The following is a 13,178-nucleotide window of genomic DNA, read 5'->3' on the forward strand; positions in this document are numbered from 1 at the left end:
ATAACAGTCCAATAGAAGTGTTTTTTCGTCTCCAATAGAATAATTAGCATATTCACTATTCACTATAAACTTTGTTTATTATTTTTTCTCACTTTCTTTATTTTACTCTCTCCTCATCTTTCTTTCAGACCCTTCCCCACACAAAATAATATTTAAAGAAAATAAAGAGTATAATAGACTATAAAATATTAAAAAAAAAAAAAAGGAAAATGAAAAGAAAAGAGTAATTAAAATAAAAATTTGTACTTTTTCAGTAGTTATTTTGCCTATTTCTACTGGAATCGCAAACAAATAGCTATTAGGCATGATTTATGCTTCGTGAATTAGCTGGATTCATTAGTAGAACCTTTTATCCACAACTAGATATTAACACTAAAAAAAAAACCACTGCTGCAATGTGATTTTCATGATCAAAACTGAAGGAATAAGCGGAAAATTGTAAGCTCACTCTAACAAAAAATATGATTTTTTTTTTTTTTTTTTTCTCACAACAAAGGAGCAATCTGGTGTTTGTACTTGAATGAGTACTATCGTGCAGCAGGCCGTGTAATGGACTCATCAATTGAGAGGTAATTATCAGCACCACCCAAATCCATGGAACAGGCGTTCAAGGAAGAATGAAGAGAGTTTCTTGACATATCATCTGAGTTACCTTCTCTTGCAGCCAATGCTTCCTTCTCAATTGAGATTGCATCTTGAATCTCCTTAACAACTTCTGAAATTGATGGTCTCATATGCCCGTGAGGTTGCACGCACATCAGAGCTTTCTCTGCTATCTTCCACATTGATTGGATGTCGAATTCTTCGTGTAGTAAAGGATCAATGATTCCTTGAATGTCTCCACTCTCAATATGCAACTTTGCCTGTAAATGTCATGGAAGGAGGGTTTCTATACTGATGATTTTAATCTTTCAAAAAACCAAAAAACAAAAATGATGGGAGAAACCCAATAGAAGATGGGCAATGTTGAAAAGTAATATGTAATTTTTAGAAAATGAAAACTAATTTGAGTTGTTTGATAAAAATGGTTACTTTAATGGAATTTGTGGGATGAATTTAGTTATTGGGGCATGTTTGGAATTAAGTTTGAAAAGCCTAAGAGTGCATTTAACACTAAAAAAGTCTGTTTAAAAAAAGAAGCAATCGTTTGGTAAAAAAATTAAAAGCACTTTTAAGGGTTCAAAAAATGCACTTTTAGCAAAAGCTTAAAAATGAAGTTTTTGCCAAAACGCGTTTTTTGACTTAAAAATTCTTATTTCTTAAATGCAATCCCAAACAAATGCCGGCTTTAGCAAAAAACACTTACCCACTGGACTATGTTACGGCAATTAACACCAAAGCTTTCATTAGATATGGCTTCATGACCAGATATTAGCTCAAGAAGAATGACACCAAAACTATAAACATCGCTTTTGTCTGTCAACTGTTGCGAGATGTAATACCTGCATATCATGAGAAAAAAAATTCTTTATAATGTAAAACATTTGAAGGTGGCCAATTGATCCAAGAAAATTCTAAACAGGTGAAGCCAACCATCTCAAACACGAGCGGTTAATTTATTATTGAAGACACTCTTTTTATTTAAAAATTTGTTCAAAGATTCAAACAGATATGATGCCAACTTGATCTTGAGGAAAAGTGGCAGAATTTAAGGAAGACAGAGAAAAGCCTTACTCGGGATCCAGATAACCGACGGTGCCCCGAACTATGCTTGATACATGAGAGGCTCCATCTACTGCAAGTTTTGAAAGACCGAAATCTGAAACCTTGGCTCTCATGTGTTTGTCGAGAAGAATATTGCTGCTTTTCAAGTCCCTATGAATAATGGCTGGAACGCAGCCGGTATGAAGGTATTCAATCCCTAAACAAGAATGAGAATACATGAGTCCATTTAATTACTCTATCATAGAGGAGAGGCTTCTGTGAGCAATATAAGAAAGAATTTATTTTAGCTTATAAACCTTTTGCGGCATCCTCAGCAACCTCAAGTCGCTTGATCCAACTGATACTCCGTTCACGTGTTAACGGGCCTACAAAAAATTTATACATGGTTGAGCATTCAAACACCAGTTGCTTAATTCAGAAATATTTGAGCTTACCATAAAGATGTTCCTTGAGAGTTCCATTATGCATGAACTCATAAACAAGCAAACTTCTCTCTCCTTCCTGGCAAAACCCAAGAAACTGTACCAGGTTCCTGTGATGTATCCTTGAAAGAAGAGTCACCTAGATGAAATTGAGGCGTACACAATCATAAGAACCAGTTTCTCTTACGCAAATAGTCCCACCAAATGCAACAGGAGTTATTTAGAATGATGAAGAACTTTTATTAACTGCACTTTAACTTCAGAAAAGATTAGAATGGAAGAGATCAAAGTTTGAAATCTCCATGTTTCAGCAAATTTGTCAAAAGGAAAAAAAAAACAAGGTGACGTAGATAAAAATACAAGTGATGAAGCTGGGTATAAAATTTCTAGGCAAGGTACAAATGTATCAAACTTTCAATTACCTAATTTCGTTAGGACTTTCTATTAAATTTTGTTAAAATAATCAAAATACCCATTTTTTTTTTAAAAAAAAAAAGAAAAATTTTAAAAACATTTGCAAAGATGTTTTTTTATTAAAAAAATAAACATATGAATTTTACAATTTTTTTATTTTATTTTTTCTAATTAAAAAATATGAGTATTTTGAAAATTTTGACAAAATTTAACAAAAAATTCAAATGGAAGGGGGTAATTGAAAGTTTGATACTCTTAATTAAGAACTTTTGAACTTCAGAAGGTACTTTCAAAATGTATGAAAGTTCGGGGGAGGTTTTGTGAAGTTTCCCAAAAAATAAAGAATCTTGAACAGTTTATATAAGTTGGTCGAGGTAATTTGACTGCAGAAATAGAATGTAGAAGGAGATTCAACTCATGAAAAATTACCTCGTTTGCAAATTCCCTCTTTCCCTGGAAGGAATTACTGGTTAGAACTTTGACTGCAATTTCTTTATCATCTTTCATTTTCCCATAGTATACAACTCCAAATCCTCCGGAACCAATTTTCTTCTCAAATTTATTTGTAGCGTCTTCAATTTCAGAGAAAGTGAAGCAATGCGCAGCTTCTGTGGGAGCATCACTCTTGGATGGAACTAGCCTTTGAACAGGCAGGGAATGTTCAAGTTGTTCTATAACAAATCAAAACAAGTTTTGTTAAACCAACTGCAATTTTTATAAAAGCAAGAGATGAACTTGAAGATTGCTCCAGACTCATACCTTGCTCAAAATACTTTTTCTTCCCTTTGCTCATAAATAGGCAAGATGCAATAGTAGCTATAAGCAGAACAGCAGCCCCAACTGATGAACCAATAATTATATTCATGTGGCTTCCTCTTTTGTCACCTTTATGAAGATAATTGTTCCCAGAGTAGCTGAGGAGAATAGAAGTAGCAAGGGTTGGCACATTGGAGTGACAGACACATAGAAAATCCCCACCCCCCCAAAAAAGGAACATAAATGAGTAGATCAAAGCATGACTACATTGAGGCGGACCAGAAAGATATTTGTGTGAGGCAAGATATAGACAAATCCACGTTCATATTAAATCTGACAATAGGATTTCAGTTCAACATATTGGCATGCAAAAGTAATTTAAGACATAATGTGGAGTAACACACATGAACTGACTATTGCTGTGTTTATCTAAAGCACAGAACCATATGGCAGGGCCTTCAAAGTCATTTTAGTTTCCACAATTCAAAACACATAAACAACGTTGTAATCAGCCATGTAAAAACATACATGACCAATTCCTCTCATAGTCCGTTGTGAAAGTTAAAAGCAGTGTAATCTTCCACAAAACAACATACTTTTGAAGAGGGCAAAAAACTTAAGGTTGTTAACAAAGAATATTACTCTTAGACGCAGCTACCTCAAAATGACATCTACTTCATCATTACTTCCAAAATTACTTGTGTGGCCATCCATAAGAAAAATCTTGCTTAAAAAGGGTGAACTAGATTCTGCAGTCTAAAATCATGCTACTAATGAAACTAATTACAAAATCTATTCGAGTGCAACTGTCATCCTTTGATTTGAAATGACTCACTTCATGTCAAACATCAGTGCTGACATGAAATTCTGAAGCTACATTTTCTTCTTAATGTGGCGCCTGTGTTTTAACATATATATGAGTAAATAACCCCATAGGATAGTTCAATTGGCTAAGAACCACACCTATTGAAGTGGATGTCACTAATTCAAATATCCCCTTCCTCTTAAAAAATAACATATATAGAGTAAATAAACAAATACATGTATATGGATGAAAAGCAAAGAACTTGTGAAAACTATATACTAATGCTTCCACATACATGTTCTTCCCTCCTTTCACTAATGCTTCCAAAGAACTTGTGAAAACATATATGTTTTGAGGTTAAAGTTTCTAAGATTTGAGCATGTCAACTATTTTCCTCCCTTCTTCACATCTCATATTTCATTTTATAAAATCCCAATTCTAATTGTAAAAACTCGTACTCACTTTAAAACCAAGTTCCTATTAAGAAGACCTGCGGGAACTGTTCCTGACAACATATTGTTTTGCACATACCTGCAACCATCAGATGCATAGAGTATATAAGATCTTCTGCTCAAACAGCATGGCAATATTTACTTCAAATAAACAAAAAATAAAAATATTACTTATAATTTGTAATAATATACAAAATCTTTGAGTCATCAGCTCGATGCATCACCTTAAGGTAAGATTAATGGTTCAAGTTAACTTTTGTTTTGTTTTGTTTTTTTTTTTTTTTTGATGTCGGGGAACCTCTCCAAGGTAAGGCCCTTCGGACCCACCCCTGCAGAGTAAACCCCAGTCCTGTGCACCGCACTCTCGGAAGTTTTCCTACACGGAACTAGTTAAATTGTTGGCTTTTCATCAAAAGATGTGGCCCCAAGACATTGTTTGCACTCATGAGGTGTTGAACCTTGGGCCTTGAAAGGAGCAACCCTTAAGACCAAGGCCTCCACCACTTGAGCCAACCCCTTGGGGTTTTTATGGTTCAAGTTAATTAATAGATGTTTACAAGGAGTCTTCAAATTTTAAGGCAATACAATTACCGACATAGAAGTCCCAATAACTTACAATTCCCTCAAATTAGGTAGGTTGACCAAAGAAGAAGGCAGACCACCTGTCAACTGATTGTCCTCAAGATGACTACACAAGGCAAAGATCATGATTAGCTTAATTTTTTAATATATCCATGATTTAGAGAGCAAGTCATCGTAGATTACATGATTTTCAAATCTATGCATCCAGTAAAATCAGGTAATGGACCATTAAGTGAATTACCATCAAGCCACCTGCAACCACAAGACAAAGGGATGATTATAATATAAGGGTCATCAATACTTGTGGACTTTAAACATTGAAACCAATAGTCACCATCCAGAAAAATGGAAATGCAGTATTATACTTACAACTCAACTAAACCAGTCAACTTTGTCAAGTCTGAAGGGATATTCCCTGTTAAGTTCTTTCTAGAAAGCAAACTGCCAAGCACCAGAGACACAAAATAGTTGTGATTGGATCAGTGACATTTCTATTCATATATGTAGGTGACTACACGCAAACGATGCAGAAACTATTAGATATTCATGCGACAAAACCTTAAAAAATTTAACCATTACATTTTAACAATTTTTGGCTGTGGATCTGAGTTGCACTGCACCCATGACCACGGAACTGGTAGACATGGGTCACCACCCTCTTGTGCCCAGTCTGCTGATGAGTAGAGTGAAACTACATTACCAATAACCGCTCCTGCAACTCATGAAGTTCATGTTAAAGAATGATACTCAATAGAAAACACTCAACAAGCAAAAACAATACCTATGCAACACAAGTAAGAAAACATGATCTTAGATCTTTATGCACACACTTCATTATGCTTACCATCTAAAGAACCATCATTTTTCTCCAGATACTTATTGATCTCCATAGCATTCAAAAGAGGCCCCAGGGAAGAATCTGATGTTTTCCCAAATCTAAAAGATAATACAAAGGGAAGGGTTAAGTTGACATATCCAGGCTCATAAACACGATATTTTCCTAGAGCATTCTCTTCAATATTGACTACAGCCTTGCTGATCTCAGGATAGCCTGGGAGTACCAATCTGAATTTTCTAGACTCATCTGAATCCAAATCTTCAATTTCGGCAAAGTAGGTGACAGCCCATCCGAAACCAGGAAAACCGTCCAAGTTTAACCGGTAAGTTAACGATCCATTTGTTCCAACTACAGCTGTCTGCATCACTTTTTCAGGTGGCATCTCATCTTTGTTAACATCAATTGGCATTTTGGTTGACACTTTTTTGGTTCCAGCAGCGACATCAACAAGGTAATTTGCTTTCTTCAAGGAATCTGATTCCCATATTCTATCAAAAGGGTCATCAGGATACCTAAAATAACAGAGATACAGATCTTTTCATAATATGGACAAATCTTCAAACAATAATGTGTAGCTAGTACACCTCTTCTAGCTCAAAATTCTCACTTAATAGGTTGTTAGGCATCAACATGTCTCAGATCAACTTGACTAACTTAATCTGTTTTCTTCTCATATTGTTTGATGTATATTATTTTGAAATGCATTCAGATAACTGTATATTTGAAATAGCAGGCTGCAAAGCACTTCTAAGCAAATATTCTGTGCATACCTGATTGGAGCTTCACTATCTGCACCAAAGTTTATCCTGGCAGAGACACTGAGGTAATAATGCGCCTCAAAATCTGTGTAATAAACTGAACCATTAAATTGTCGGAGCTCAAGAGTAGATATAAATGGCTGCCCAGTTGTAGCATTGGATAGGCACACGCTGATAGTAGGACTTAAAGCCAGGAATATTAGCTCTCGGACTTCTATAGTACCAGCATCCGAAATGACTATTGTAGACCAATGAGTAGCCCCAAGGGAAATGTCAAATTTTGGATAAACGTTGTTGTTGTCAAAGTTACCATACAAGAATGTTGCTCTCAGAAGGTACCTAGTCCTACTTATGACATTAAGGGTGTAACAATACTTCCTGGAATCGGCAGGAAAGTGCCTCAGGGTCATGTATTGCTTGCGTGTCTCGTTTGCAACAGATATGTTAGCTGTTTCTCCATAAGCAAGTTGACTGTCAGGGGTCCACACCAGGCCAATGTCATCGGAGAAATTTTCTATACCTCCACAGTCAAAACTGACAAAACCTGCTTCACAAGACCATATTGGTGTAGAAGAAAAGTAAATCCAAACTCCATGCAAATTTTATAAGGAACTGCTATTGTCTACCTAGTGTTTTTATCACATAATGGATAAAACTCCAAATAACCTTATGCAATTATAAAAAGGGATAAAGTAAAAGAACGGGAAATAAGCAGCAGGGAGTTATCTTAAAACAAATCTCATTTTAGCTACAAGAGAGAGAGAGAGAGAGAGATCATCCCACATAATAGTGGAATTCAAAGTCAAACCTAAATTCAATATTGAAAATATGCGTTTAAGACCAATATAATAAATTAAAAATAAAAAATAAAAAAATTGGATGATCCGTCATCAGACAAATTTTAGGGTTGAGGTACTAGTCTCCTCCACACACACAGACAAGAACGCGGCGATCAGATCAGACATGAAAAACAAGTCATCTAACAATGGAAGTACGCCTTTCTCTTCCTCTTGATTTACACATGCTATGGAGAAAGGATAGATTTATCTAGTTTAATTATAACTTACACTAGTTGGATCAATCATATCTCTCAACTTTAATCTTGATCAACTATTTACCACAGTATCTAATATGTGCATTGCAAATTATTCTAAAGCACAAGGGAAACTGGAGCAGGATTATTCAGTTGTTGATGTAATTGACAGATTATAGTTTTTGGACACATTTGACCACCCAAAAAAGTGACTCGTGAATTCAATTTCCAAGTCCCAGCCACTTATAAGCATGTAGTTTATGTTAACTTCATCCGCAAAAAGAACAATTTTACAAGATGGGACATTTTATGCATTTCAAATCTTACAAGACAACCTAAAAAGCTAACAGTTTTAGGTAGTTGTAGGTTATAAAGCAACCATGGTTAATATAACTTGTATCAGACGGTTATAAGTACAGGGTTTAAGGGTTTGCATATCAGTTACAACTTATGGCCTATATTCTTTTCTTTTCCACCCTTTTTCAGAATCTGTTATACTGAAGAAAAATATCAGATCCACTAAAAAAGCCAAAACGACGAAAACCACTGTGCCGTTTGCTTCAATTGTTTCCAGTTCTTCAAATCTCTGGTCTGGCCATTAGTTCTGTGGAGTGGGACTGTAAAGATGGTTACTTTCCCTTTCTATTACTTAGAATGTCATCTTAAAAAACAAACAAAAGATATCAAAAATGGCAACCGAAGCAAAATTAAGAATGCATACACAGAGCAATTCAAAAGAACAGAGCCCCTATATTTAACAAGATATGGGCATTAGAAACCAATCCACCACAAACCCAGCAAGTATTTTTTTAAAAAAATTCATTTCACTATTTTGCTCATACATATACGTGAAACAAAGAGCGAGGAGTGGAAGTACCTGGCATCTGAGCTGAAGAGGCATGGAAGAGAAGGAAAAGGAAGAAGAGAGAGTATAGGAGAAGCCCAGTCTCCATTATGAGCATTGAAAAGCTGAAGTGAGAGGATGAGATGATAAAAATGGTGGAAAAGGAAAGAAACAACAGAGAAAAGCCACTCTGTGCTACAGATAAAAAGTTACAATGCCACTGCGATCATATTTTTTTTATTGAACAAAAAAAAAAACAATAATGCAAAACGAATAAAACAGAAGTGATTCTTCTTTTGAGGGTGTGTGTGAGTGAATGATTTGGAAAGAGAATGAGAAGATGGTTTGTAGAGTAGAGCGAGAAGGAGTCTTCGAGCTCTTACGGTGTACTGAAATGGATGTTCGGAGAGGACCCACCAAAAAGAGGCAATGGAGAGAGAGTCTTACGGCCTCGAAGTTCATCGTGGTGCAGATGTAGGGACGAGATTCGATGCCACAGAGAGGACCCACCACTAGTGCTGTACCGGCCTCACATCACATCAATGTCCTTTCACTTGTCGTCTCGTTGGTTTTTCGTCATTCTATTCTGCTCCCGAAGTTTTCTTCACGTCTCGTTTTAAGGAATCTTGGTCCATGCTTCTCAGTGGGGGTGTATCACACGCTCGGAACAATTTTGAAAACACTCCAGCATTTTAATTATGAAAAGAAAAAAAAAAATTACAAAATTAATTTAAGTGATTACACCGATTTACAATAATTTTTTTGTGAAATAAAATTTTGCTGAGAACTTACTTATCTCGTTGATTTTGATTTGCTTCTATTTATTTTACTTTTTTTTTAATATATTTTTATTTTTCACATCACATCAATTATTTTTTATTACTATTTAAATAAAATAAAAATCATTATAAAATAAAATTTTTTCAATTTTTTATACCAAACATTCTTACTTTTTTTTTTTCAAAAAAAAAAAATATATATATATATATATATATATATATATATATATATATCAAAATCCTTTAACAAACACACCCTAAAATCTTTGCATAAAACTTCAATCTAATTTTTTTACAAAAATCATCAAATATCAGTCATGTGTTATCTATAACAAAAGATTTAAAATTTAAAAATTAAGAATTAAAAGAGATAAGGAGAAGAACAGAAACATAAAATAGCTAAAAACACATAAAACAAAAACTTGACAGGTTGTCGACCACTTTTCACATGACTTATAAATTCAATTAAAATTAAAACTATATATATATATATATATATATATATATATCTTAACACAATTCAAATTCGACAATTAAAAAAAAAAAAGAATTTACTACCCCAAAATGGAATTTCCTGTGTACATGTCTCACGCGCTTGCAGAGATTGGTGCTTCCGCTGTACTATGAGCGACGTTCTTTTACCGTTTTGTGTCTTAATGTTTTCCTATATGCCATTTTATAGTCTCTCAATTCTTTATTTTGCAAAACTACACTAGTTTTTAGTTGTCTTCTTTCTGTATAAGTTTTCAGCAACAATCTACGGGTCAAGTTTTTTTTTCTTCTATTTTTTTGGGTTTCGATTTTCTCTATTCGTTTTTGAGGTTTTGTTTACACAAAATTTTCAAAGTAGCGATCTAAGATTTTCAATTTATTTTTCATTTTCTCTCTAATTCGTTTATGAGAGGAAATTATGGACCAACAACAGAAAAATTGTGAGACAAATTAAATGATTATCACTCATAATAGAAGCAACTAAAGAGATTACATTAATTTGAGAGTGATGATAGAGGCAACGAAAATGAATGCGTTTGAAAATGCACTTGTAGTGGAAATTGAAAAGCAATTAAATCACTTTTAGTTAAGAAATTTATGATAGATCAATATCATATTTGGATTGAATAAATTTCACATTATATATATATAAATGAGTCATTCTTATAAAAATCAAACCAAATAATCTTGCTCGTCAAATACAATGTTCTGAATACATTTAGAGTTATCCTTCATCCATACCTGGTCTAAAGATTAGCCAAGTGCAAGTTTCGCTAGGCGATGAGCTACTTCGTTTGCCTCCCTCCTCACATGTCCAACTATCCAACTTTGTTTAGGATGACTTTTCTATCTTCAATTAATTGTCTATACCGATTTCAACAAGATTCATCTTGATGTAAAGTGTTCACAATTTCAAGGGCGTTGCCCTCCAAAAAAACCCGTTGAAGACCTAAATTATTGCAAAAACCAACAGCCTTCCAAGCAGCCACAGCCTCCACTAAAGTCGGGTCAGTAATATAAGACATCGTGGTGCACATTGAGGCCAAAACAAATCCATCTGCATCCCATACCCGAACAATCACTCCCACTCTCATCTTCTTGTTTTTCTTATCAATGGATGCATCTTCTTGCATATATATGATATTATTTTGTTAGAGCAATATGTTATATTTTTATGAAATAAATAAAGAATAAGCATTATTATAAAACAAAAACAAAAACAAAAACACTCCTATCCTTGTCCATCCATAGTATGTCGTACAAGGGATAGCATGAACAATGTAATAGTCACATAACGTCAGTTACATATCATACACATCTATTAAATTTCAAAAGAAAATTATCTTATTATTCCTAAATTAAATTAGTTTTTAATTTAAATTTACGTAATAATTTAGAAATATTAGTAAATGTACTTTACTTCATGTTTCATGCATATATAGCATTTTTTAATATCTATCTAGACAGAAGAGTACAAAACAACTATATTAATATACTGTCAAATAGGAGTTTTTTTTCATTTTATTTTATTATGGCTAAAATGATATCATCTTGATTTTTTCAAAATAAATAAATAAATGGGTGGAGAATGCATTGTACCAAATCTCTTATATATATTTGGGTGAAACGTTACATCAATCGGATTATAAAAGTTTGAAAGAAGTAGCATTCAATTCAATACAAATCATCATTCTAATTTCTATCCCATTAGTTGTAGTCAAAAGTTCTCTTCATTTTATTCATTAGATTAAATTTCAAAGGTTTCATGATTTATTTGTTTTTACACCTTATTTAAAAATTTTAAATGATATGTCATGTATACAAAATAAATTTTAAATATAACAAAATAAATCTTTTTCATTTTGCTGTAAAATTTATTTGGGTTAAATTCACTTTACTCTTCTGAAGTTTCAGAGGTTTTTTAATTCGAATCATAATGTTTAAAAATTGGCAATGTATCCTCCTAATGTTTCAAAAATTTTCAATTCAAACATTCTGTTACTAATTTTCATCAAATTGGGCAGAAATCTATGAAATTACGTAATTACCCTCAATGTTTTTTTTTTTTTTTAAATTTTCGTTTAATTAGACAAAAATTAGTAACAGATAGTCTGAATTAAAAATTTTTGAAACATTAGGGGGTACATTGCCAATTTTTAACTATTAGGGTTCAAATTGAAAAACCCCCGAAACTTCAGGAAATAAAGTCATTTTAACCCAATTTATTTTTTATTTTTTATAATACTCATTTTCCATCAGCCGAGATGACATTTTTTGTTTGACATGTCCGCACAAGGAAAAGAAAATTGAGATAAAATTCGAACTAATAACACTTGCTTCATTAGATGTAATTTCTATCTGATTAAACTACACCTTGGGATTGACATGACGTATTTAAGTGGCTTACTATGTTAACAAATTAAAGAAAAAAGAAAAAAAAAAAAAAAAACTTCAAATTCGACATGTTAACTTCCATAAAATTGATGTAAAAAATAACATTACTCAAAAATAACAAAAACATATTCCTAATTGTGACTAATGTAAATTAAATAATTTTTTTTTAAAAAAAAAAACCCTAATTCATAATCGTGATTAAGAAAAATGTTATACTTATCAATTTTTTTTTTAAAGAAATTGATTTTCAACTAATGCGTCATCATTTCATAATCATAAGATATGATAACAAAGAAGTTTTAAATGAAGGTGGCCTATCCCCTCAAAACATTTTGCTTGATTGATGAAATGAGGTTTGTAGGAGTAAGTATAGCCGTATAGGTAATCGAGGAAGTGTATGTAAGTACGTAGTAAGGTCTAAATATTCATACACAAGTGACAAGACACGTGGTCTACGATTCTATTGGTTGTCTAACTTGTCTTCACCTGCTTCGTCGACCGTTGACCAGTTTCAACGCAAATTGGAGAAGAAGAGATTTTCTTGGTTGACTTAGGGTCAAATTCTACAACACCAAAACCTATAGGCAAAGTATTTGCTTAGCCTCCATGAATCACTGGCTCCGTTTGGAAAAGGTTTTTGGAGTTTTAGTGGTCAGGTGACGTGAGAAAAAAAAATATTTATTATGAAAAAATGAAAAAGTAAGAATGTTTGGTATAAAAAAGTAAAAATATTTTGTTTTGTAGTAATTTTTTTATTTGGGAATTTTTTGTTGATAAATAGTAACAGGCTGTCGGCTGTTCCCAAACGATGCCCCAATGGCCAATGCACCATCGGGGTGGTCGCGACAAAGGACACTTATTATTTGGGTTGATTTTTTTTTTTTAAAAAAAACAACTTTCAAAATTGTAAAAAGTCCTTTATCAGGTGGTCTCGACCACCCGGC

The 13,178-nt window shown here is 33.3% G+C and overlaps 1 protein-coding gene across 1 annotated transcript; it reads right to left on the reverse strand.

Moving 5' to 3' along the window:
• Nucleotides 1-375: 375 nt before the first annotated feature.
• Nucleotides 376-8,872, reverse strand: LOC132161602 (probable LRR receptor-like serine/threonine-protein kinase At1g67720). Its single transcript, XM_059571759.1, has 15 exons — nt 8,603-8,872; nt 6,705-7,236; nt 5,941-6,446; nt 5,676-5,808; nt 5,466-5,537; nt 5,280-5,348; nt 5,131-5,202; nt 4,525-4,593; nt 3,261-3,415; nt 2,931-3,172; nt 2,100-2,226; nt 1,962-2,030; nt 1,675-1,861; nt 1,307-1,442; nt 376-863 (listed from the first exon to the last, which is right to left on the reverse strand). Exons 1-15 carry the CDS (start codon nt 8,685-8,687, stop codon nt 528-530), a joined length of 2,790 nt encoding a protein of 929 aa, XP_059427742.1. The 5' UTR covers nt 8,688-8,872; the 3' UTR covers nt 376-527.
• Nucleotides 8,873-13,178: the final 4,306 nt, after the last annotated feature.

This window comes from Corylus avellana, chromosome ca9 (assembly GCF_901000735.1).
Source record: "Corylus avellana chromosome ca9, CavTom2PMs-1.0".
Taxonomy (NCBI): domain Eukaryota; kingdom Viridiplantae; phylum Streptophyta; class Magnoliopsida; order Fagales; family Betulaceae; genus Corylus; species Corylus avellana.

Bases quoted from the DNA above. Each gene is read 5' to 3' on its own strand.
- LOC132161602 (XM_059571759.1), bottom strand. From the start codon at position 8,687: ATGCTCATAATGGAGACTGGGCTTCTCCTATACTCTCTCTTCTTCCTT. The intron at 5,349-5,465 runs GTAAGTATAATA...TTGTGGTTGCAG, and splicing joins TTGACTGGTTTAGTTGAGTT to GTGGCTTGATGGTAATTCAC. The intron at 2,031-2,099 runs GTAAGCTCAAAT...AATTTTTTGTAG, and splicing joins TCTCAAGGAACATCTTTATG to GCCCGTTAACACGTGAACGG.